We start from the raw sequence: 24,456 nt of genomic DNA, 5'->3' as shown, positions 1-24,456 counted from the left end.
GTTTGAGTTGTGTTCACACTTTGGTTTTTCATTTTTTCTCTGAGGCACATGTTTTGATCTTAAATTGATCATTTTGAATTGAGATTTTTTTCCTCCTGGGAGCTTCACCTTCCACTCAGTCAAAGGGACAGACTGGAATATTCAGAAAGCAGCATTTATACACAGCAGGGGGCGGTTTGCAATAACTGCCTGGCTATCATAGCCCTCAAAGGTCATAAAACCTTAAGAACTAGGAAAGGTCTGCCAATCTCACACTAAGACAGGAGTAAAAAGAAAAGGAGTATCTGTGGCACTTTAGAGACTAACAGATTTATTAGAGCATAAGCTTTCGTGAGCTACAGCTCACTTCATTGGTGCCACAAGTACTCCTTTTCTTTTTTACGGATACAGGCTAACGCGGCTGCTACTCTGTAAGCCAGGAGTGAGAATCCTGCAAGATACCTTCTAAGAAGCAGAACTTCACAATAATTTTCTCTGTCTGCTGTAGGTGATGTAATAAGAAAGCAGTGGTTTGACCAGTGACAAAGGTAGTTTTATGAAAAACTGATGCAATGATAAGAATAAATAAATAATTAGCTTTCCTATAACACTTTTCATCTGAGCATCTCAAAGCACTTTACAAAGATGGGTAAGTATCATTATACCCATTTTATACATGTTCTCTACTGGTAATTGTATTGTCTGGTAGTTGTACTTCCCATAACGGTTCAACTCAAAATCAAAATTTCCTGCTTCTACATGGTTGCGGTGTACCATTTCACAGTGGGCCGTAGGTTTTTTTTATCTTTAACATTGTGACTCATAGCATTTCTGCATATTTGACCTAATGATGAAGAGAGATGTGCCACTAAAGTATTCCTGGGTTACTCTCCTAGATAACATGCAGCCACATTGATATTTCTGTCTTGTAAAATGAAGTTTGTGGTTGGAAAAGGCAATACAAGAAATGCCAATTTTATTTTTCACTGAACAAGCATCTGACTGTGCACACCATGTAACTGTAGTTTGTAAGCCTTTATAGACAATACCCATTTTTCTAATGGAACATTAAGTGAAACATAGGAACATAGTTATGCATAAAAAGCCATACACTTTTAAATTGAGTCAGTATAACCAATGTTAATACAGTATCACATTCCTAGTCTTTCATAGTTATAGATACAAAATTAATTAATTAAGTAATGGATATTTTTCAAGCGGCTTTTCCCATTTTATTTTGACTATACAAGATACATACATAGAATAATTGAAGAATGCAAGAATTGCACATCATGGAACATCTATTCCGCAGGATATAGTAACAGAGCATTTTTCCAGATAGTCTGATCTAATAGAGATGAATGTTTGCCAGGCAGTGCATTGGATTTTGAGATGTGAAATAAAGTCTTTAACTTGTAGAAAAAAAAAAGGTTTGAATTTTTGTTTTCTGCCAATGCTGGTGGAAGTTAAAACAACTTGTTGCTATTACATCGATACTATCCCAACAAAATTATTTATATTGTGACAAAGCTGAGTACCTTCCTCCCATGCACCATTTTCCACAATGACTGTCCTTGACCACCACCAGAAAATGAATTTGATTTCTCTAATGCAAAAGGTAATTGGATTTTTCTTTATTGAATGCATCCCTTTAATGACTGTCTTTGCTTCTGCCAATTTAGCTGCAAGTGACCTGACATTGATCTGATGATAAGACTTAAAATAAATGCTGAAGCTAAGAGATGAAAAAGACCAGCTGTCTGATATCAGAATGAACATTTCCTGCTTCATCTTGCCATTTTCCTCAGCAAATGTCACTTACTTGATTGCCATTCTTATAAAACATGCTGCTGTAATAACTGGTCACACAGCTGCAGATTGTTTCCTTCTAGCAAATATAAGTATTTCCCAGAAAGTACTCTGGAGAAAACATTTTGAAAATTGAATAAAACCCATTTGGTAATCATCTGTTTCCTTGCAAATATTTATTACTGTACATAATCTTCCTGGAACTGGAAAAGTATTTCTGAATGAAATTAATTAAATCTTTAGAGGAGCCTTTTAAGCATTAAATATGTATCCAAATATTTATTTAGTTAACCTTGGGAGTCTTATTAAGATAAAAACTATCATAACATGAGTGCTCGGAGAAAGGAATTACCAAAGGAAAACCATTGGAAATGGTAGTATTTCAGGATACAATCGATTCTTCAAGCTAAGATTGATAGAACCCTGGAATCCCGGATATGCTTAAAGTTTTCATCATCATTTAGGACTCAGTTCTGCAATGTGTTGAACACCTTCACCCGTTGAGGGCTGAGAACCCTCATATGTGGCTTCGATTTAAACATAGGCTTTTTGTTCCCTTCAATAAACACTGTAAAATGTCTTTGAATGAAAGTACTAATTCACATGCTAGCTGATTAAATTAAAAGACCCAAACCAAAACAACTCCATGCTTCAAAAATAAACCAGGAAGAAAATAAAAATAAGAAATTCTCCGTAAAACTGGGTTTTATTTGGAAGTGAGTAAAACTGGGGGAGGGGGGAAGTCTTGAAATCTCTGTAGGAGTTACTTTTATATTTATCAAAGGAATTAATAGTTTAAACAGTGTAGTGAAGCTAGTGGCAGACAAACATTTATTTTATTGCATATCACAGCCAGGGCTGTGTACTGACCTTTTTTTTTAAAAAAAAACATAAACATTCTGTGTATGTTTTCCTCACCACTGGGTTTTCTAAATAGCATGGTGGATGAAATGACTATACTGTATTTTTCAATACTTAAGAAGAGTGTTAATCTGAAAAAAAGGATATGGCTTTTTAACACACTCAAAGATCATGGATATCCAAATCTATTGCTTTAGTTCAGGCTCATTTCTAATTCTTTTTGTAAATCATCCAAAAGTAGTATGTGTGTATGGGTCTCTGGGCAGAGTTGACAGATGGTCCATTTAAATATGAGTACTGAAAAGTAGAATAAGCATTTCAATTTTTAAATACCATGTAAGGGGACAGCACAGGTTTTAGGGTCGTATATGGCCTTTACTCTGTGTGTACATTTCTCATTGGCATCTGGGATCGAGGGTAGCATATGGCCCTTACTGCACAAGCTTCCCTGGGTTCAATCCTCTGGACTGCAATTCAGATTTCATAGCCAAAATTCTCCCGACACTATGCTCATTGAACTTGGACTTACCTCCCCAGCTGGACTGGAATAGTACTGTTTGCCTTCTTCATATGGCTATGAAGAAAGTAACATACATCCATTTTTTCCTAGATCTTCATAAGTAACTCGTTTAGATTAACTTCTATCTTCTCTGCATCATTGGCAATGCATGAGCCTTCTCACATCTCTCATGAAGGGGTACACACAAGTTCTAGAAAGCAGACCAGAGTTCATGTAGGTTTTGAATAAGAGAGCTGCAGATAATATCTTTGTTCAGATTTTCAGCTTAGCTGTCGTTACAAATGTTGATAAGAATGATCTGAAATGAAAAACCTTTTGGAATCTAAAAATTTGTGTTTAAAACTTTGTGACACTGATTTACATGATTTCCTTCTTCCTCCATAGGTCACTGATATGATGCTTCAGGACAAGCCCTATCCTGACTGGGGGAAGTCTGCCAGAGCTTTCTGGAAGAAAGGAAATGTTAGGATCATTTTATTCTGGTAGGAAAACAGTAAAATCCAGTTATTGTAACTGAGCCTTGAATAGACATCCAAACCTCTGCCAAAGTACCCTCTAACGCTCTATGTCAGTGAAGAACTTTGAAGTGAATACATGATCAGAATAAAACTGGTAAAGGATTTAAGCTATATTTTCTAACAAAATGTCAAACAATATTTTCCAGCCTGTTTTAAAACAATTTTTATATGAATAAAAAAGCTTTACAGCAATTTAAATCCAGGCTGCACATGCATGCACACCCTCAAATAAGAATATATGACATATGAGCCAAATTTTAAAATTGCCTCAACCTGGCTTCCATTTTTTGTCCAGGCAATTGTGGGCACAAAAGTGTAGGAGCAAAATTGCTGGCACATGTGATAACATTAAGATGTCTCATTACATGTTTGTCCCTGTATATAAGTTAACTAGACATCTAAATGCCTTCTCATGTGCTTGCAATTAAATGTGGTAATATTTTGCATTCACAATTTAATGTGAACGCAAAAATAGATTGGGCCCATAGATTTTTTTTTTTTTGAGAAAGAATATAAAAAATAGACAAGAAGTAAACCAGTATGGCTAAATAACAGGGTAAAAGAGTTATATGAACCAAAAGGTATACTTCACAAAATGTAATTCCAGCCCAGCCCAAATCATGCTGATAACAAGGAATATAAACTATGGCAGGTAGAATGAAAAATGGAAACTAGGTGGTCTAAGAAGGAATTTGAAGAGCATATTGTCAAAGATATAAAAAGGACAATAAGACATTCTTCAGATATAGGAGGCCAATGAGAATATCAGTGAGTGCTATTCTAGCAAAGGGTAAAGGGAGAAATTCAGGAGGTTACATTATAGAGAAGCTAAATGATTTCTTTGCATCAGTCCTCACCACAGAGGATACTGGGATACTTACTTTTTTCCAGATAATAAAGATGTGATACTGTAAAAAATGGGGGTGTCAAAAAGAGGAGACACCCAGGAGTTCTGGAATAACTTAAGAATGAAGGGGCCGAGCTAACAAAAATATGCACCTCTCATTAAAATCAAGCATACTGGAGGACTGAGGGTTAATAAATGTACTTGTTTTGTTGTTGTTGTTGTTTGTTGTTTTTTTAAAGTGATGGAATGGTTTCTGGCAATGACCAACCACTGACAGTTCAGTACCAGGTAATCTGATTGAAATGATAATTAAGAATTATGTTAATCTAAGGAGATATATATGATAAAAGAAACCAGCATAGTTTTTCTAAAGGAAAATAATCCCTCTCTGATCTATAAGAACTCTTTTTTGCATGTCAGGAAAATAGTAGATGAAGGAGAACTGGTGGATCTAATGTATTTGGATTTTCAAAAGGCCTTTGACAAAGTTCCTCTCACAAGGCAATTAAGAAAACTAATAAGTCATGGGGTGAGAGATAAAGCAGATTAGAAATTGGCTAAGAAATAGATAACAGAAAGAATAAGTCTTTTTTTGCCATGTTGCAAACTAAAAATGCGATGCCCCAAAATTCTGAACTAGGATTTGTATTTAACCATGACCTGGAGGAAGGATTGCACAGTAATATGGCAAAAATTGCAGATGACATAAAATCATTTAGGCTTGTCAAGACTAGAGCAGGCTATGTGGGATGTAAGAATGCTAGGTGAATGGGCAGCAGAATCGCAGATGAAATTGATTGTTCACACACACACACACACACATATATATATATATATATATATATATATATATATATAATCATAATAATATGTATATATATAATCTCATTATTGCTTCCAATATACATTACCTTGCATTTGTGAACAATTGTGTTTGCCTTTTTGACCACTCCCACCTCTGAAACAGTGGTTTTCGTTCTGCTGTCCACAATGGTCAAAAAGGCAAACACAATGCTAAAATATATATCTAGCAGGATAGAAAAGATCAAGTCATGACCTAAATCAATGGTATGCCTTCATCTGGAATGCAGTATTAAATTCTGGTCAATCTGTCTCATAAAATAGAGAGCCTCTGGTGAAGTGAAGTTAGTCATGAAGAGACTCTCATTTGAAAAAAGATTGAAAATACTGAGGCTAGTTAGGGGACAAGTAAGAAGTGCCATGGTAAAGATATTTTATTTTCAAAAGAGAGCATTGCAAGACACAGAGAGCAATCAAACGCTTTAAAAACAACAACAACAACAACCTTCAGTGTCCTTACAAAAGATGTTTTGAATTTTTTACAGGCCAAAACTATATAAAGCCATATTTGCTTTCACATAACATTCACACTAAAATTGCCACAAAAAATTGAAAATAGAAATGGATTAAGTAAAAAGATGTTTCTTTTCATGAATACGTTTTAAAATAAAGAGTGTTTTTAAATGAGGACTCAAAAGCATAAAGGGCAACAAACTTTTATTTGTAGCTATCGGCAATGAAATAAAATCACCCTAGGCAAGACTCCATATTAAATAGAGACATTATTTATATAGTATGTGTCACACATATAGTAACAGTAGACTTGTGTTTTTTCTTTTGAGGAGGAGAGAGAGAGAGAGGGAGAGGGAAGGCTAACTAAAATTATGTGTGGTAATATAAAGTATTAGTCTTTCTTTCTTTGATCTGTTTAGCGACTTGTGACATAAATGGGTTCATTTTGGTAAGCTGTCCAAAAGAAACATCCTAAATAGAAAATGCCACAGAAATATAGATGCAATAGAATCTGCTTAATTAGTATTTCTAAATGGCACATCTCCTTAATTGGGATAAGTGTCAGTTTAGTGCGCTATCGTTTAGTTACTCAAAATAAGGGATAAATCACAAAGATGGCAGAATTTTAAATATCTCAGAAACCTAGGACTGAACACCAAATAGGTGTGCTATTCAATACCTGATGTACATGTGCAATTACAAAAATAGTGCAAATAAAGTGGATATTTGAACAGGCAAATCACTGATAAGGGTCAGATCCTTCAAGGTGTCCCTTCATGGGCATTCTTTGTGCATATAGTTCATAGTGACATGATTACATACTGTTTTTTCCACAGATCACTTGTCTCATTCAGTGCATAGAATGGACAGACAAGGGGAAAAAATTCCGGTCTCTCAGACAATTGTAAAACTGGTATTTCCTAACATTCGTGTGCCTGACTTGGAACCTATATAACTTTCTTATAATAGTTTTTGCATGTCATCTATCTAATTTTCTTTACATTTTAGCATTTTGGTTTTTTAAACTAGATGTCATCTTAATTTGATTCAACAAGTTAGGAATATAGTTCAAAAAGAGTCAAAAATGGTATGGCTTATTCAAAGGAATTGATCAAAAATTACTCAGTTACTACAGGAGACTATCTATTTTATGTTTAAAAAAGACTATGTGAAACACGGTTCAGTGTGGGATTTCTTACTATGTAAATGTGGGAGTTTCCATCTGAGATTGATAGCCATGTCTCCAGAATGGAAATTAAACATGGGCTTTTTAAATGGTTTTTCTGTGATGTACCTAATTGAGGCTTTGACCTGATCAGCTGGATTTCAATACTTCTTGCTTTGCAGTAGTCACAATAATAAAATGCATTACTGGAGCATTACGTTGCTTTTACAGATTTGAAAGCGGTTCTTGTATTTGTTTGAAAAGACAACTTATTAAAATTAGTTATTTTCATTGTGCGCTGCATTTAAAAGAACTAAGTAGATTTCATAGCTTTGTCAGCTTAAATTAAATGCTGTCCCAGACAACACAACCCTTTCATTAAAGTTAAGATTTCTAAATTGCATATCACACAAATGTAAACCAATACAAAGCAAGGAACTAGCTAGTTATGTTATTCACCTTCCCCCCGCCCCCATTTACTTCACTCATTAACTCTTTTTCTCATTCTAAATCAGTGTTTTCAATCAGGGGTACGTGTACCCCGGGGGTATGCAGAGGGTACCGCAACTCATCTAGATATTTGTCTAGTTTTACAACATGCTACATAAAAAGCACTAGCGAAGTCTGTACAAACTAAAATTTCATACAGACAATGACTTTATACTGCTCTATATACTATGCACTGAAATTTATATTCCAATCGACTGATTTTATAACTGTATGGTAAAAATGAGAAAGTAAGCACATTTTCAGTAATAGTATGCTGTGACACTTTTGCATTTTTATGTCTGATTTTGTAAGCAAATAGTTTTAAAGTGAGGTGTAACTTGGGGGTACACAAGACAAATCAGGCTCCTAAAAGGAGTACAGTTGTCTGGAAAGGTTGAGAGCCACTGTTCTAAATCACTTATCTTCCATCACCGCAGTCCACATATCAGTCAGCAGTAATTCCCTGAACAGACTAGCATTATATATCTGTAGCACTCCATCTTGCTAGCATCTGTTGATCTTGCTCAGAAACTGTTAAATGGGGTCTGCCAATTCACTGAGACAGCTGGGCGACTGATTACTCCGCGTGTAAATAAGGGAAGTGGTTGTGGCTCTCTGGGGACAGAGGAACTAGGATGGGGGTGAGAAGCACTGAGAGAGGAAGCCAAAGAGCAACCAAGCCTGGTGGAAAGATTTGAGATTAACTTTGTTGTTAATTTATTTTTTTGTATTAAAAAGAGAGCCCAGAAAGTGCTGAATTTGGACTCAGTGTGTGGACTGAGTTTTACGAGCCAGTGAGGACATGCATTTGTTCATGCTTCCCCTTGAGACCTGCAAAGCCTGCTGTGGCTGGAATAGTGGATGTCTGTGCAGCTGCCAGTAGGCACAACAGCATCATTCCTAGAGGAGTTATGAGGCCTTCGGGGAAGTGGAAGCCAGAGGGAACAATGTGTGGAGGCAGTGAGCCCTCCTGGGGCTGCAGACATCTTGGGATCTTTGCAGGTCTCAAGATTTCCTTTGGGCTTTTAACACTGAATCCACTGTTCCAGTGTGGTACAAAACAGACTTGAAGCTGATGTAACTGCCTATATGGGATTATCCCCTGGTTAGCATTGGACTGGTATGGAGGTTCCCATGAGACCCTCACCCCTGCATAGGGTTGCCAGGTATCCAGTTTTTGACCGGAATGCCCTGTCGAAAAGGGACCCTTCCAGCTCCGGTGAGCATCGCAGACCGGGCTGTTAAAAATCCGGTTGGCTTCCCACAGCGCGGCAAGCAGGGTGCCTGCCTGGCTCCATGCGGCTCCCCAGAAACAGCAACATGTCCCTCTGGCTCCTAGACACTGGGGCGGCCCTGGGGACTCTGCACGCTGCCCCTACCCCGAGCCCTGGCTCCGCAGCTCCCATTGGCCAGGAACTGTGGCCAATGGGAGCTGTGGGGGCGGCACCTGCAGGCAAGGGCAGCATGCTGAGCCGCATGGTTGCGCCTCTGCTTAGGGGCCACAGGGACATACCGGCCGCTTCCTGAAGCCGCCTGAGATGAGCATCGCCTGGAGCCCTCACCCCAAACCCCCATGCCCCAACCCCCTGCCCTAGCCTGGAGCCCGTTCCTGCACCCTGAACCCCTCACCATCTCCCACACCCTGAATCCCTTGGCCCCAGCCCGGAGCTCCCTCCTGCACCCTGAATCCCTTGGCCCCATCCCAGAGACTGCACCCCCAGCCCAGAGCCTGTAGCCCCTCCCACATCCCAACCACCTGTCCCAGTGAAACCCCTGCCCTGGTGAAAATGAGCAAGTGAGCGAGGGTGGGGGAGAGCGAGTGACAGAGGGAGGGGGGATGGAGTGAACAGGGGTGGGGCCTCGGAGAAGGGGCAGAGCCTGGGAGAATGGGTAGGCTAGGGGGCAGGGCAAGGGTGTTCAGTTTTCTGCAAATAGAAAGTTGTCAACCCTACCCCTGCAGCCTGGTACATTTCCCTGATCTCAAACATTGAAATGGCTTTTTCAAGGGCATAGGCAGTGAGTGTAAGATAGAATAGACTTAAGGGTCCCAGTCACAAGCCAAAAGGGTGGTTTAGACCACGACCGGTCCTGTGAATCTAAACCATAAACTCTCTATTTAAATTTAATTCTCTATTATAGGATTATTAGTCTTAAAATCCATTGAAGAAGTAAATAATATACTCCTCTAGTATAGCACAGGCAAGTTCTTCCTTTTTTTTTTTCTTAGTGTCAATAGTGAATGTGACTATAGGAGCAAAGTGATGTTTGATAAAGGTTTAAATTTGATTGGTCCAAGCTGCCCTTCCCCAACAACATTGGTTATTTATTTCTGGGTAGGATTTATGATCTTGTAATTCCATAACATAAGGAAATGTCCATCTGTGTAATACTAGAGACTGTGATATTTAAATAAAATAGTCATTGGAGCAGGGACTGGACTCTAGGTTCCACCTATCCTGAATACCCTCGCCACTGGGCTACAGGGTCATTCTCTCTCTCTCTCAATTTGCCCCAATGACTATTCAAGTAATTTATACAAAATGGAACAGCTTCAACAGAAGAGACTGAAAGCACCACACCCTAGAATAGCCAATAGCCAGGGGACTAGGGCACTCAGACCTGGGATGGGGGGAGACCTGGGTTTGAGTCTGCTCCAGAGTGGAGATTTGAAGCTGGCTCTTCCCCCACTCCCAGCTGAGCGTTCTAGCTATTGGGTATAAGGCGGGCACCGGCTTTGTGACTACTCTGGCTTTGTGACTCTAGCTCATCATTTCTGTTCTTATTAGCAATGGTTAAGAATGCCCAGAAAGGAAACAGAACACTTCATTTGACCCAAAATGGATTTTTTTTTTACTTTTTAAACTTTTCAGAAATTCAGAAAAAAATCACTTTCAGTTTTACCAGAACAATGTTTTTGTTTCAGGACTGCCAGCAAACAGAAATTAACACAACTCCATAAGTGACAGTATTTTATCAATGCAGGCAGTAACATGATCAGACAGACTGAAAAAAATTAAAGTGTGGTTGCATGCAATATCTAATAAATATCTGACACCGTCCTCAGTACAAAGTTTCATAGTATAAGTACACCATTTTACATACTGAAGCAAAATAAATTTCAGACTGTAAAGCTAAGAAAGAGTTTGATCCCGTAAGACCTTCAGTCTCAGAATTTATTTTTTTTCCTTTCTCCCTGGCTTCATTGTGCAGAGGCCTTGTACTCTCATGCCCCCAAAACGTCACACGGCTGTTTCAAGTTCAAGTTTCATGCAATGCTTTCAAAAATCTGTCAAAAAATGACAGAAAACTCTATGTGAAAAATACAGCCTCAGCCAATGACCTATGCAAAATATGCACTCTCAAAGCTCACGCTGGGCTTCAAAATTCAGTGTAGGTCAAAAATAAGTATTTCACCTTCCTAGTGGTTATAGCCATTGTTCACAGCCTTTGTTGTGGCTGCGTTCCAAAAATCAGTTCAGTTCTGTAAAATAAATGTAATGATTAAAGCAATTATGGCATGCTGGAGTCATTTTTTTTTTAACTATTTGGCTCCATAATGGTATATTTAAAGATGTGTGTTAGAATTTGCTGACGGCCAGTCAGCCAAGCTTTCATGCATGTAACTGAACCCTTGACTCATTTTCAGAGTATCTGTTCCCCTATTCTTCACCACTGTGTGTTTACTCATTTTGTTTTAGAAAGCACATTAGCATGTAAGCAACTCTAAATTATATAAAAGGCAAAAGATAATCGCAAGCCATATTGGTCACCGAAGATATTATTTCTTAATAGCATGCACATTTGAAAGGTTATATGGCTCCCAGTTGAACAGAAGGGAGTAATTCCATAACATACATAATGCCAATGGAAAAAATTGTTTAACTCATATTCGCATACTTTGGAGCCTGATTCTGCATATTTTACTTGTTCTGAGAAACACTAACTCACAAAAGTTGTTTAATTGACGTTAATGAGATTATTCGTGTCAGTATGTGTAACACAATGTTAGGGTTGCAGAATCGGGTCCCTGTTGACATACTGGGCCAGGTTCTTAGCTGTTGTTAATCAGTGTAACTCCATTTACTTCAGTGGTGCTATGCCATTTAAACCAGCTAAAAATATCTTACCTCTTTTGACTCTTGTTCATCCTGGTGAGCTGAATTTGATTTCTTCTTGGGCATCATCAACAGAATTGTTTGCTAAATTACAATTGCTGGGCAAATTATGTAAAGACAGCAGGGTTACCCTGGTGCCACTAAGAGATGTTGACCAGTGACCCAGGACCGGATCCTATGGAGATTATGAGGCAAACTTAATTAATATATTGCTTGCTAAGTTACTTTATTATGTATACAAGATATTAATACAGCTGAAATGCAAGTAGAGAAGCCTGTAAAGTGAGGATTATTATTAAGGTAGGCTTGGCAAGAGGCTGAGGCGTAATGAGGCCTGATAGTATAAGTAGAGTGCTTGACCGAGGTTAGGAGACTTAGCAATTTGTAGCTTGTGATAAACGATTAAACCTCAAAGAAGAAAAAACAAGTTAAAATAGCGGGTTTTTTTGATATTAGGGTACACGTATTCATGAAGTGAACTGCATTGATTTATCAAAAGCATTTGGAAAGGGGTTGACACAAATGACTTATGCCTAGGGTTGCCAACTGTCTATTTGCACAAAAACAAACACCCTTGCCCCACCCCCTGCCCTGCCCCTCCTCTGAGGCCTCACTCATTCTCCAAGGCCCTGCCCCCTGCTCACTCCATCCCCCCTCCCTCTGTTGCTTGCTCTCCCCACCCTCGCTCACTCATTTTCACCGGGCTGGCTCAGGGAGCTGGGGTGCGGAAGGGGGTGCGGACTCTGAAGTGGGGCCAGAAATGAGGTGTTCAGGGTGCGGGAGGAGGCTCTGGGCAGAGGCAGTGTGTTGGGATGCGGGAGGGGGTGAGGGCTCTGGCTGGGGGTGCAGACTCTCGGGTAGGGCTGGGGTTGAGGGGTTTAGGGTGCAGGAGGGGGCTCCGGGCTGGGACCGAGTGGTTTGGAGGGCAGGAGGGGGATCAGGGCTAGTGCAGGGGGTTGGGATGTGGGGTGGGGGTGAGGGCTCTGGCTGGGGGTGCAGGCTCTGGGGTAGCCTGGGGATGAGGGGTTTGGGGTGCAGGAGGGTTCTTCGGGCTGGGACCAAGGGGTTCGGAGGGTAGAATGGGGATCCGGGCTGGGTCATGAGGTTGAAGCACAGGAGGGGGTGCAGGCTCCAGGCAGCACTTACCTCAAGCAGCTCCCAGAAGCAGCGGCATGTCCCCCCCTCTAGCTCCTATGTGGAGGCACGGCCAGGCGGCTCTGCGCGCTACCCCGTCCACAGGCACCGCCCCCACAGCTCCCATTGGCCAGGGTTCCTGGGCAATTGGAGCTACAGAGCTGGCGCTTGGGACTGGGAAGCACATGGAGCCCCCTGGCTGTCCCTATGCCTAGGAGCCAGAGTGGGGACATGCCACTGCTTCCGGGAGCCACGTAGAGCCACAGCAGGCCTTAACCCTGCTGTGCCACTGACCAGACTTTTAATGGCCCCATCCGCGGTACTGACCAGAGTCTCCAGGGTCCCTTTTCGACCAGGTTTTCCGGTCGAAAATCGGATACCTGGCAGCCCTACTTATGCCAGCCTGAGAAATTTAATTAGCCAGAATACCAAACAAGGTTCTCTGGAATAGCACACAGGAGCAGGAGGTCTGAAATCTCATCAAATATGGCCCCGGATATGTGTGGATAGAATGTGACTAAGGTGTTTATCCAACCCTCATTGAGCACATTGGGCTTGGAAAGGATGGTGTAAACTGAATCATCACATCCCGCTTACGATGTACCCCACTGGCTATCATCTTATTGCTGTATTTTCTATGGTCTTGAATGTGTGTGAGCATGACATCCCTAGGGACTTCTAAATTGTGTGTATCTATCATTCGTGGAACTTTTATTTTTCCAATAATTTTGGTGGTAAAATCTTCATGTGCTTATGGATGTTACTCACCCATACCCTCTATTAAAGAGATTTTTATTTAGTTGCTGAGGAAAGGACCTGTTGTTTGCGAAAAGTTCAAATTGCACCCCAAATTAATCCAGGCTACAGAGTGTAATCTGAAGACAGTGGAATAGTATAACTGTAGTCACCCCTGGGCCCAATAAACCTTTGTATCTGGTGGTGACATGCAAGAAAGAGAGAGCCCAGCTTGACTGCCATATCCTAGTTGGATTTAAGTTTTTTTTTTTTTTGTCTGAGTCTGCCTGCATGGATTCTATTTCAGGATCAGGGCCTCAAAGTGGAAGAGAACATTGAGAACAGGAAACAATGAATTGAATAATGGCAGTTGTTTAGAGAGCTTTTTCCATTCTATTCTATTCAGGTTCTTATTCCATAACTATCATTGGAGTAGAACCACTTTAAATTAAAATAAATATGTTGTCTATATGTACTTTAACACTATTGTAAATATGAGTTAGGTTGTGCTCAGTTAACTTGTATATAAAACATAAATATGAGTTAGGGATCCTTTCTTACTTTTTTTTACTTGCTTTTGTACTTTGCAAATATTAATACAGCTTTTAAACTAAAAGAATCTACTGATGGCTATCTATACTGAGGCATCCAACTTTAAAAATCTCCCTTATAACATAGAGGTAATAATGAGAACATTGTGTTAATATGTTTATTTCATGTAATTGTATGTTGTCTGCTCACAATTGTGACAGCAGAAAAAGCAGAAGCTTGGATGGACTAAAATGTCAATAAATCACATTGTGTTAATAAAAGGTGCCCTGCAGGCTCTTCGGTGTCTAATGCACACGCTGATACTTATTTTTATTTTTATTTTTTAATGGATCTCTCCTTTTTTTTTAAAACCCAAAGAAAAATCATGTTAGCAATTAATGTTCCATGTTCTTACAATAAAACGATTATTTAACTTTCAGAATGTACATATTCTAGTTATTCAAGCAGGAGGTTATTCTGATTAATATAAAATATCTACAGGGCTAACTGCAGTCAAAAGCATAGGTAAACAGCCTGTAAAACAAAGACACTGTTGGTACAGTAGTCAGTAATTATTCTGCATCTTCCATTTATTCAGATGTTACCTACTGAAATGAATGGTCTTTCCTCGAGAAAGACCTTGGCTCTCATTTGGAGTGCTTTGCTTTGTATGTAATGGTTACAATAATGTTTTTCTTGGCCCCATTCTGTTTCTAATTAAAGACAATGGGAAAAGCCCCACGGATTTCAATGGGAGTAGGATCAAGATGTGTGTGAGCACTGAAGGGGGAATGGCAGCACTAGGGAAGATTATTTAAAAAAAAAAGAGAGAAAAAAAAAAAAGAGAAAGGGGCTAATTTTTTGGGAAGCTTTTTTTCTCACATTCCAGCTAACCCATTGCCCACCACTAGCTCTGCCACAAAGTATCTTGAACTTAATTTCACTAGGCAGCAAGTATCATATAATTGAGAGAGAAGGAAACACAAGCCAAAAAATTGTCAGAAGGCTACATTAAAATGGAGTTGGCATACATTTAAATTCCATTTGTTGCTCCAGCAGTACTAGCCTCTTCAAAGACATGCTTGAAAGAAAAAGAACAAGATGTTGCTAAGGTCAAGTATATTATATGTGGCTTTTTCCTACCGCTGAATACATTTTTCTCTTTGAAATAGTCTCAATCGGTTGACTACCAGTGCAAGCTCCAAGGCCAACAATGCTTTTGGGAATGGTGGGGTCTAAAGGATCTGGGCGATATTTCTTCTGTTGTTGTTGTTGTTGTTCTGTTTGGCTGCTTGCTTTTTTTTTTTTATTAAGATGCATTGGATTGAGTTTCTTATTTTAATTTTTGTAGGAATTTTTTATGGGTTTATAAATGATCAATCTTTTTTATTATTCTGGAAGCACTTTGACGGTTTTGAATTGGCACTTTTGTTTAAAAACTGAAAAATACTAAACAAATCTTTAGTAAATGGGAAATACAGAAATAGATTTCTTAACTGTCAGCTACAGTCTATTAAAATACATGATTTTTAAAGTGTGCTTATCCATACACTCTGGGCACAGGTATTATGTATTTGTATTACAGTAATACCCAGCAGCCCCGGTCATGTACCAGCACCTCATTGTGCTAAGCACTGTACAAACACAGAACAAAAAGATGGTCCCAGTTCTAAAGAGCTTAAAATCCAGACATCTAATTTAGAGAACAAGCCAGCAGACAAAGGAGCCACTATTGTAGTTGTCAACTGTGATGATTCTGTCAACAAGGCCAACTGACAACTCTCCAACGTCACCTGCTATAAAGAACTCAAAAACCCTATACTATAATTCACACAGGAATTTAAGGATATCAAATACTTCCCCAAACAACTTCAAGAAAAATTCTATGACCTCATCCCCCAAGAACCCATCCCAGGGACCTTCAGCATGCTTCCCAAGATACACAAACAAAGAAACCAAGCCAGATCCCTCATATCTGGCCATGGCACTCTTACTGAAAGAATACCAGGATTCACAGAAACCATCCTCAAATCACTCAGTGCACACAGGGCCAGCTTCCTCCAGGACACAACTAAAGGTTTGTCTACACTGGCACTTTACAGCGCTGCAACTTTCTCACTCAGGGGTATGAAAAAACACCCCCCTGAGCGCAGCAAGTTTCAGCGCTGTGATGTGCCAGTGTAGACGGTGCACCAGCGCTGGGAGCCGTGCTTCCAGGACTGGTAGCTACACCCCTCGTTGCCAGTGTAGACTAGCCCTAACTTCTTCCAGAAACTCTGCACCATTAACAACCTCCTTCAGAACGCCATCCTGCCACCACGAATGTCACGTCCCTAGACACCAACCTTCCTCACCATGACAGCATCACTGCCTGCCTCAAATATCTACCAGACAATGGACAACACTTATATATCCACTCCAAAGACAATTGCCAAACATCTATTTCATCATACTAATGGTATACCTGAGATACATTTGTAACCCCCTTTTCTTTTTCTTATTGCATGGTGTTCAGCAGAAAAAAACAAACAAAGAAAACCCCACACCTTGTTGCTGTAATTACAGCTGTTGTTTCCACTTGCTCTGAGTTGATATGGAAACATTCCCAGGCAAGGAGTGCAGGAAGTTGTTCACCATGCACAGTAGCTGTTTGGAAGCTGTCATTAAGGACAGACATTCCTGCATGCACACACATGCCCCCTTAGCTATAAACTGGAAGCTCCTGGCCAATCAATAGTGAAATCTGTCAGGGGTACAAAACTGGCAGCCATTCTGAGCACTACACAGATCCAGCCCAACCCTGCAGAGCGAAGGTAGAGCAACACAGGGTAACCTGGACTGAATCTGTGGATTGGATCTCAATGCAGTTTACTGTAAACTTACAAAAGTCAGTGGGATTGTGAAAATACCATAAAGGAGGAATCACAGGCTGGAGGCCAAATGTCTTTGTGAGGTGTATTGCAATGTTGAACCAAAGACGGTGTGAGAACCTAACAACTGCTGGCTGTGTCAGTTTTTTTCATATTTGAAGTTGTGTATATGCTCAATAACATGGATGCTGAAACAATTGGTTATGTGGCACTACTAAATATTTTGCAATGATATTAATAATCAATGTGGTGTTAGCTTTCATAGGATATCTCACAAGGCATATTTTGTAGAAATATGATTGCAGTACTGTGGAGGATGTGAACACGGGGTGCGTAGGATCACACACGCACACTATACCAGAACCTATACACGATATCATCACCAATTACAACCCATAGTAGATAGGGTTGATACTTGAAAGAAATTTTTCCCAAACCTGCTCTTCTGGCCTTCAAAGAACCCACACCTCACCAAGTTCATTATCAGAAGCAAGCTCCCCACATACCAGGGCATACTAACTTGAAGCGGCACCAGACCCTGCCAAAACAGCAGATGCAAAGCCTGCAGACTTATTTCAACTGCTAGGATAATCAATATCCAACCAGAACACACCTTTCAAGAGTCATGGGCCCTAAACATGCCTCTCACAACATGTGCTGTACCTCATCCAGTGCATTAAATGCACCAGCAACAACTCTGTGGATGAAACCAGACAATCACTATGCTGTAGAATGAACTCACACAGAAAAATGACGATAGACAAAAACATCCTATCACCCATGGGCAGACACGTTTTACAAAGCGATAACTCCACATCTTGTCTTTCAGTTCTCATCTTCAGAGGAAACCTGCAAACAACACTTCAAAAGGCGAACCTGGGAATTTAAATTCATAACTCTGCTAGACACTGAAAATCATGGTCTCAACAGAGACACTGGTTCTGTGGCTCCTTACAAATATTTGTAACCTACTAACCTTCCTTTGTCCTACGGCTGCAGAGGTATTAATTGCCCACTTCATCTTAACTAGTCTCCTGCAACGTGTAATTTTCTTATGTTTAACAATCTGTCCCACCTTGTACTTAACTGTGACACTCTGATTGCCTTCCCCAGACCTGAAGAAGAGCTCGATGTAGCTTGAAAGCTTGTCCCTTCCACCAACAGAAGTTGGTCCAATAAAAGATATGGCCTCACCCACCTTGTTGCTTGCTTAATAACCATCAGGGATCCATTGATCCCCTGGCCTCCTGGATTCCACTATGTGCAAATGGTTGATCTCTACCCACCTGAGACAAAGCCTGGATGAATGAACAAATGAGTCTTGCAGCATGACCAGAACATGAACCTATTCAAGCTTTGTCAGTTGAGGGCAAATGCACACCCGGCCTAGAGTGCTGTGTGCGGTTACTAGTAAGTACCAGCTGTTGGGCACACTATTTCAATAGGCACAGTCTCCCCTGGATTCAGGGCTGGGGCTGCCCAGGCTCCTCAGGGACACATTGACAAAAGGTGCTAGGTATCACTATTGTTATCATCCCCTGAGCCCACTGGGGCTGGCCTGGAGAAATACAATAAAATGAACAAACCCCAGTCACTGTGTCAGGAATATGGGCAGCCCCAACATAACAAGAATGAATTGTCTTGCTTGCTCAGGTCCAGGCCTCTTGGTCACACTACAGTTCCCAAACATCTAAAACCCACTCTTGGGTCCAATTAGACTAAGATTTAGCGAGAGGGGCATATAGGAGTGGCTCTCTGCTTTGGTTCAGTGAAATCTGCACCACCAGGTCCTTCTCTCATGCACAGCTACATAGTCCAGGTCTGCCATCAGCTCTGTCATTTTTGGTCCACTTGGGCATCACTGTGAAATGATCCTTGTGTACACACACCCCTTTTCAGGGCACTGTGCAGTTAGCTGTGAGCTGCCACCACCTGTGGCAGAGCTGTTAAGTCATCTCTGCACCATCACCTGTCTGGGGCACTGTGATGTGAGCTCTGTGCTACAGCGGCTGGTCTGGTTGGGCCTTTCTGCAAAGTCAGCTCTGTCTTGTGCCGCCAGTCTGGCCTTGCCTATTGTTAAACCAGCTCTGCACGGCTGCCGCTTCAGACTGAGCTGATGTGGTCCAGTGCAGGGCAGTACAGCCCAGCACAACCCCACAGTCATTCCACACAGGGTTCAGAATGTCCAGGTGAGGAACCCAGAGCAAAACAGGACCCTTGGGGAGAGCCCCTCATCTCTAGGGCAGAACCCTATCCTCCTTCTTGTTGAATTTGAATCCTTAATTCTGAAACCAGAATCATATACTAGTGAAGGCAGAGTGACCCATGTACTCCAGGGCACTTCTTGCACAATTCCTGTGCCCTTTGATGAGTACAGTTACAGTAACAATTTATTAGCACTTATACAATCAGAACACAGACAAATTCCAAATACAGCAACAAATCACAGTAAGTGGAACTATGGGCAAGCCACATTGGTAAAAGCTGGCTTTTCCTCTTGTCTGCTGCAGAGGAAGTGGAGAGTTCTAATCCTCTAAGCCCTTGAGCTCTAGGGCTTACCCATAAAAGGTCATTGCCCCATAGGCCTACCTCTGGGGTAGAGTGAAGCAAATAACTGATTTTTCAGTTTAGTGGCTGAACTGAATAATCAAAAACAAATTAGATCTTTTCAAACTGATCTGATTTTTTTTTCCATTTGATCTCCCTAAAATGAAAGGCTGAAACTTTTTAATTCAGGTCAAACAAAATGTTTTGCATGTAGTTTTGAAGTAACATTTTGAAATGAAATGTCTATTTGAATGACATTTTCCAGACAAAATGGTTTGACATTTTGAGGGAAAAAAATCAGTTTTTTTCCCAGCTGAATCTATTTGCTGAATTTGACCTGAATTTAAAAATAGTTTCAGTACCCTGTCCAGTGAATTTGTTACTCAGTGAAAAAAATTAGCCCAGCTCTGCTCTCGAGGCTCTTCGTTTCTAGGCAAGCCACCTGTCTGTTTGGAGTCACCCTCACAAACACATTAGACCAACCCCAAGTATTCGAAAGTCAGGAGTCAGGCCCCAAAAACCACGGGATTCACTTAAAAATAATGAGATTTTTAAAATAATAAATTTGACTAGGATTTATTTGCCTTTGGTGTTGGAGCCATTAAGGTTCGCATTTTCAAGCTTTATTACATAACGACAAGGGCTAGAAACTTCTTTTTTTAAATGGAAGCTGAGACACTCAGGTAATTACTGGTGCCAGCAGCTGGGGCTTGTAGAAAAAGATAAAATATCACAAGACTCATCATGAAATCACACTGCAAACAGCACTGGGCCAGACTCACTAGTGCTGTCAAACGTAGGACTAAATTACTTCTCCCTGCACGAATGTGGCCCCTTTGTCCCAAAGGGTATTTACCCTACAGGGGGGCAGATAGCATTACTGCTGCACCATCCCTTGGGTTTTCTAATATATGTGTGAGGGGTAAGAGACAGCTTGAAGTTGTGGCTGTGGCTCTATAGGAAGCAGAATCAATCCTAGCCATGTCCACGCCATTGGTCCCTTGGATTCCACAGCAGAAGGGAGGTTACAGCCAATTTAGCCTTGTCTCCCAACAGACTTCTCGAAGGGATGTCCGAGTTCCTATCCATGCCGGACTGAGTATGCCCCACTGAACTCTTCGCTGCCTTAATTGACTGCTGTTTAACCTGAACTGTGAGCTGGCCCGGCTGCAGTTTTTGCATAGGTTTGACTTTTTAGAAAGGGTGCTCATTGGATTTTATGCAATAAAGTTGCAAATAGCCAAGGCGTTATGTTAATGTTTGTACTTAACATGTGATTCAAAAAATTTTGAAGAACGCCATGTACCTAGAAATAATATATTTTGCAGGAACCTTGTATCAGAACATAGATAGGATGACATGTATGTAAGTAGAGTTAATTAAATTAATTTGTTAATTTATGAAAAAGTAAGCCAATCTCAAGAATAACACCATCAACATTTCTTTCATCTCTTTTATTTGTAATACTTTGGTAAAATCATGAACACTGAAATAACTGGTTCTCATGGGAGACTTCAGTCACCCTCATATCTGCTGGGAGAGCAATACAGCGGTGCACAGACAATCCAGGAAGTTTTTGGAAAATGTAGGGGACAATTTCCTGGTGCAAGTGCTGGAGGAACCAACTAGGGGCAGAGCTCTTCTTGACCTGCTGCTCACAAACCGGGAAGAATTAGTAGGGGAAGCAAAAGTGGATGGAAACCTGGGAGGCAGTGACCATGAGATGGTTAAGTTCGGGATCCTGACACAAGGAAGAAAGGAAAGCAGCAGAATACGGACCCTGGACTTCAGAAAAGCAGACTTTGACTCCCTCAGGGAACTGATGGGCAAGATCCCCTGGGAGAATAACATGAGGGGGAAAGGAGTCCAGGAGAGCTGGCTGTATTTTAAAGAATCCTTATTGAGGTTACAGGGACAAACCATCCCGATGTGTAGAAAGAAGAATAAATATGGCAGGCTACCAGCTTGGCTTAACAGTGAAATCCTTGCTGATCTTAAATACAAAAAAGAAGCTTAAAGAAGTGGAAGATTGGACAAATGACCAGGGATGAGTATAAAAATATTGCTCGGGCATGCAGGAGTGAAATCAGGAAGGCCAAATCACACCTGGAGTTGCAGCTAGCAAGAGATGTTAAGAGTAACAAGAAGGGTTTCTTCAGGTATGTTAGCAACAAGAAGAAAGCCAAGGAAAGTGTGGGCCCCTTACTGAATGAGAGAGGCAACCTAGTGACAGAGGATGTGAAAAAAGCTAATGTACTCAAATGATTTTTTTGCCTCTGTCTTCACGAACAAGGTCAGCTCCCCAGACTACTGCACTGGGCAGCACAGCATGGGGAGGAGGAGACCAGCCCTCTGTGGAGAAGGAAGTGGTTCGGGACTATTTAGAAAAGCTGGACGTGCACAAGTCCATGGGGCCGGATGCGTTGCATCCAAGAGTGCTAAAGGAGTTGGCGGATGTGATTGCAGAGCCATTGGCCATTACCTTTGAAAACTCATGGCGATCCGGGGAAGTCACGGACGACTGGAAAAAGGCTAATGAAGTGCCCATCTTTAAAAAAGGGAAGAAGGAGGATCCTGGGAACTACAGGCCAGTCAGCCTCACCTCAGTCCCTGGAAAAATCATGGAGCAGGTCCTCAAGGAATCAATTCTGAAGCACTTAGAGGAGAGGAAAGTGATCAGGAACAGTCAGCATGGATTCACAAGGGCAAGTCATACCTGACTAATCTAATTGCCTTCTATGACGAGATAATTGGTTCTGTGGATAAAGGGAAAGCAGTGGACGTGTTGTTCCTTGACTTTAGCAAAGCTTTTGACTCAGTCTCCCACAGTATTCTTGCCAGCAAGTTAAAGAAGTATGGGTTGGATGAATGGACTATAAGGTGGTTAGAAAGCTGGCTAGATTGTCGGGCTCAACGGGTGGTGATTGGTGGCTCCATGTCTGGTTGGCGGCCGGTGTCGAGTGGGGTGCCCCAGGGGTCGGTCCTGGGGCGGTTTTGTTCAATATCTTCATAAATGATCTGGAGAATGGTGTGGATTGCACCCTCAGCAAGTTTGCAGATGACCCTAACTGGGAGGAGAGGTAGATATGCTGGAGGGTAGGGATAGGAGACAGAGGGACCTAGACAAATTGGAGGATTGGGCCAAAAGAAATCTGATGAGGTTCAACAAGGACAAGTGCAGAGTCCTGCACTTAGGACGGAAGAATCCAATGCACCGCTACAGACTAGGGACCGAATGGCTCGGCAGTAGTTCTGCAGAAAAGGATCTAGGGGTTACAGTGGACGAGAAGCTGGATATGAGTCAACAGTGTGCCCTTGTTGCCAAAAAGGCCAATGGCATTTTGGGATATATAAGTAGGGGCATTGCCAGCAGATCGAGGGACGTGATCGTTCCCCTCTATTTGACACTGGTGAGGCCTCATCTGGAGTACTGTGTCCAGTTTTGGGCCCCACACTACAAGAAGGATGTGGAAAAATTGGAAAGAGTCCAGCGGAGGGCAACAAAAATGATTAGGGAACTGGAACACATGAGTTATGAGGAGAGGCTGAGGGAACTGGGGATGTTTAGTCTACGGAAGAGAAAAATGAGGGGGGATTTGATAGCTGCTTTCAGCTACCTGAAAGGGGATTCCAAAGAGGATGGATCTAGACTGTTCTCAGTCTTAGCTGACGACAGAACAAGGAGTAATGGTCTCAAGTTGCAGTGGGGGAGATTTAGGTTGGATATTAGGAAAAACTTTTTCACTAGGAGGGTAGTGAAACACTGGAATGCGTTACCTAGGGAGGTGGTGGAATCTCCTTCCTTAGAAGTTTTTAAGGTCAGGCTTGACAAAGCCCTGGCTGGGATGATTTAACTGGGGATCGGTCCTGCTTTGAGCAGGGGGTTGGACTAGATGACCTCCTGAGGTCCTTTCCAACCCTGATATTCTATGATTCTATGATTCTAACTTTCTCTGCCTCAGTTGCCCTTTTCTGTTAGGTACAAATGGATACCTTCTCAGCTTCTGGACTGTTTTTCAATGGAAGTGCCATTTCATATTTTTCTTATTGTTATTATTTTTATGTATATGATTGTCTATAGACTTCTCCAAAGATCATATCACAACTATGGGAAGGACAGTGTTAAGTTATGCTGCTTCTGCTGGCTGGTACTATCTACAGCAGAAGAGTGCAAAACATTGCATGGGTTTCCAAAATTGTGTTTGATTTTAATTTCTCAGTAACATAGTTGTAATAGCCTATGAATTGGAGGATGTTACTATGATCAAATTAAAGCGCAGCTCTGCTCTGAAAAGTGATTTTTGTAAAATAGCACCTACTTGCTCTTATTCTTTCTATGTGTCTGAATCATATCTATTTATTTTAACTGATAGAAATATGATTTTGCTACTTTTCACTCCTCTTGATAGTGCAGAGCCAACACAGCTATGGGGGAGTGAGCTGGGTTGTATTCTGGTTCACACATCATCACAATAATTGTCATTCAAATTCCAGTTGCTGGGCAAAATTCTGCCCTTGGTTTCAACCGTGCAGTCCTATTGAAAACAACAGAGCTGCACAGGTGTGGTTGAGGACAGCATTTGGTCTTTAGACCCTTTGTTTCTTGTGATGATAAGCAAAAAGAAAAGAACATAGTTTGACTCAGATTATAAATTGAGGTTACAGAGCTGGAAATTAAGGGGAAAACACTCTTCTTTCAACTGAGTAAATTTGATACGGAAAACCTTGAGAAACGCTGAATATAGAATGCACATTTCTACAGAGTTACTTTTCAAAGTAGATCCTCACTATAAGGCTGGCCAAGTTTTATATCTAAACTACTTAGCAGTAGCCTACCATATAACGTCAAACATACTAATGTTACTGTGCTTTATGAATAAAATATTGTAAGAGGGTTTCTTTTCCTAGGGAATCTCCAAATGTCTGATGTAGACTCATCTAAGGTGCATAAACATAGCTGCATCTTATGGAATTGTATCAATGAATGTGAAGTCCTTTTCATTAAAATTGTGCTATTATTAA

General features: G+C 41.0%; 1 protein-coding gene and 1 long non-coding RNA gene across 3 annotated transcripts in view; one reads left to right on the top strand and one right to left on the bottom strand.

The window, feature by feature from the left end:
* The window catches only part of TMEM117 (transmembrane protein 117), a 326,549-nt gene that overhangs the window by 204,033 nt on the left and 98,060 nt on the right, over window positions 1-24,456 (top strand). For both annotated transcript variants that reach the window (XM_043548908.1, XM_043548914.1), the window contains one exon: window positions 3,554-3,651. In XM_043548908.1, coding sequence (XP_043404843.1) covers window positions 3,554-3,651 — 98 coding nt within the window. The remainder of the gene's footprint in view (window positions 1-3,553; window positions 3,652-24,456) is intronic.
* The window catches only part of LOC122466262, a 44,925-nt gene that overhangs the window by 14,259 nt on the left and 6,210 nt on the right, over window positions 1-24,456 (bottom strand). The window contains exon 2 of the long non-coding RNA XR_006291639.1: window positions 3,179-3,359. This is a non-coding gene — a long non-coding RNA (uncharacterized LOC122466262). The remainder of the gene's footprint in view (window positions 1-3,178; window positions 3,360-24,456) is intronic.

The sequence above is a fragment of the Chelonia mydas genome, chromosome 1 (genome assembly GCF_015237465.2).
Source record: "Chelonia mydas isolate rCheMyd1 chromosome 1, rCheMyd1.pri.v2, whole genome shotgun sequence".
Classification (NCBI taxonomy): domain Eukaryota; kingdom Metazoa; phylum Chordata; order Testudines; family Cheloniidae; genus Chelonia; species Chelonia mydas.
The sequence above is the reverse complement of the archived record's forward strand: the minus strand, read 5'-3'. Positions and strand labels throughout refer to the sequence as shown.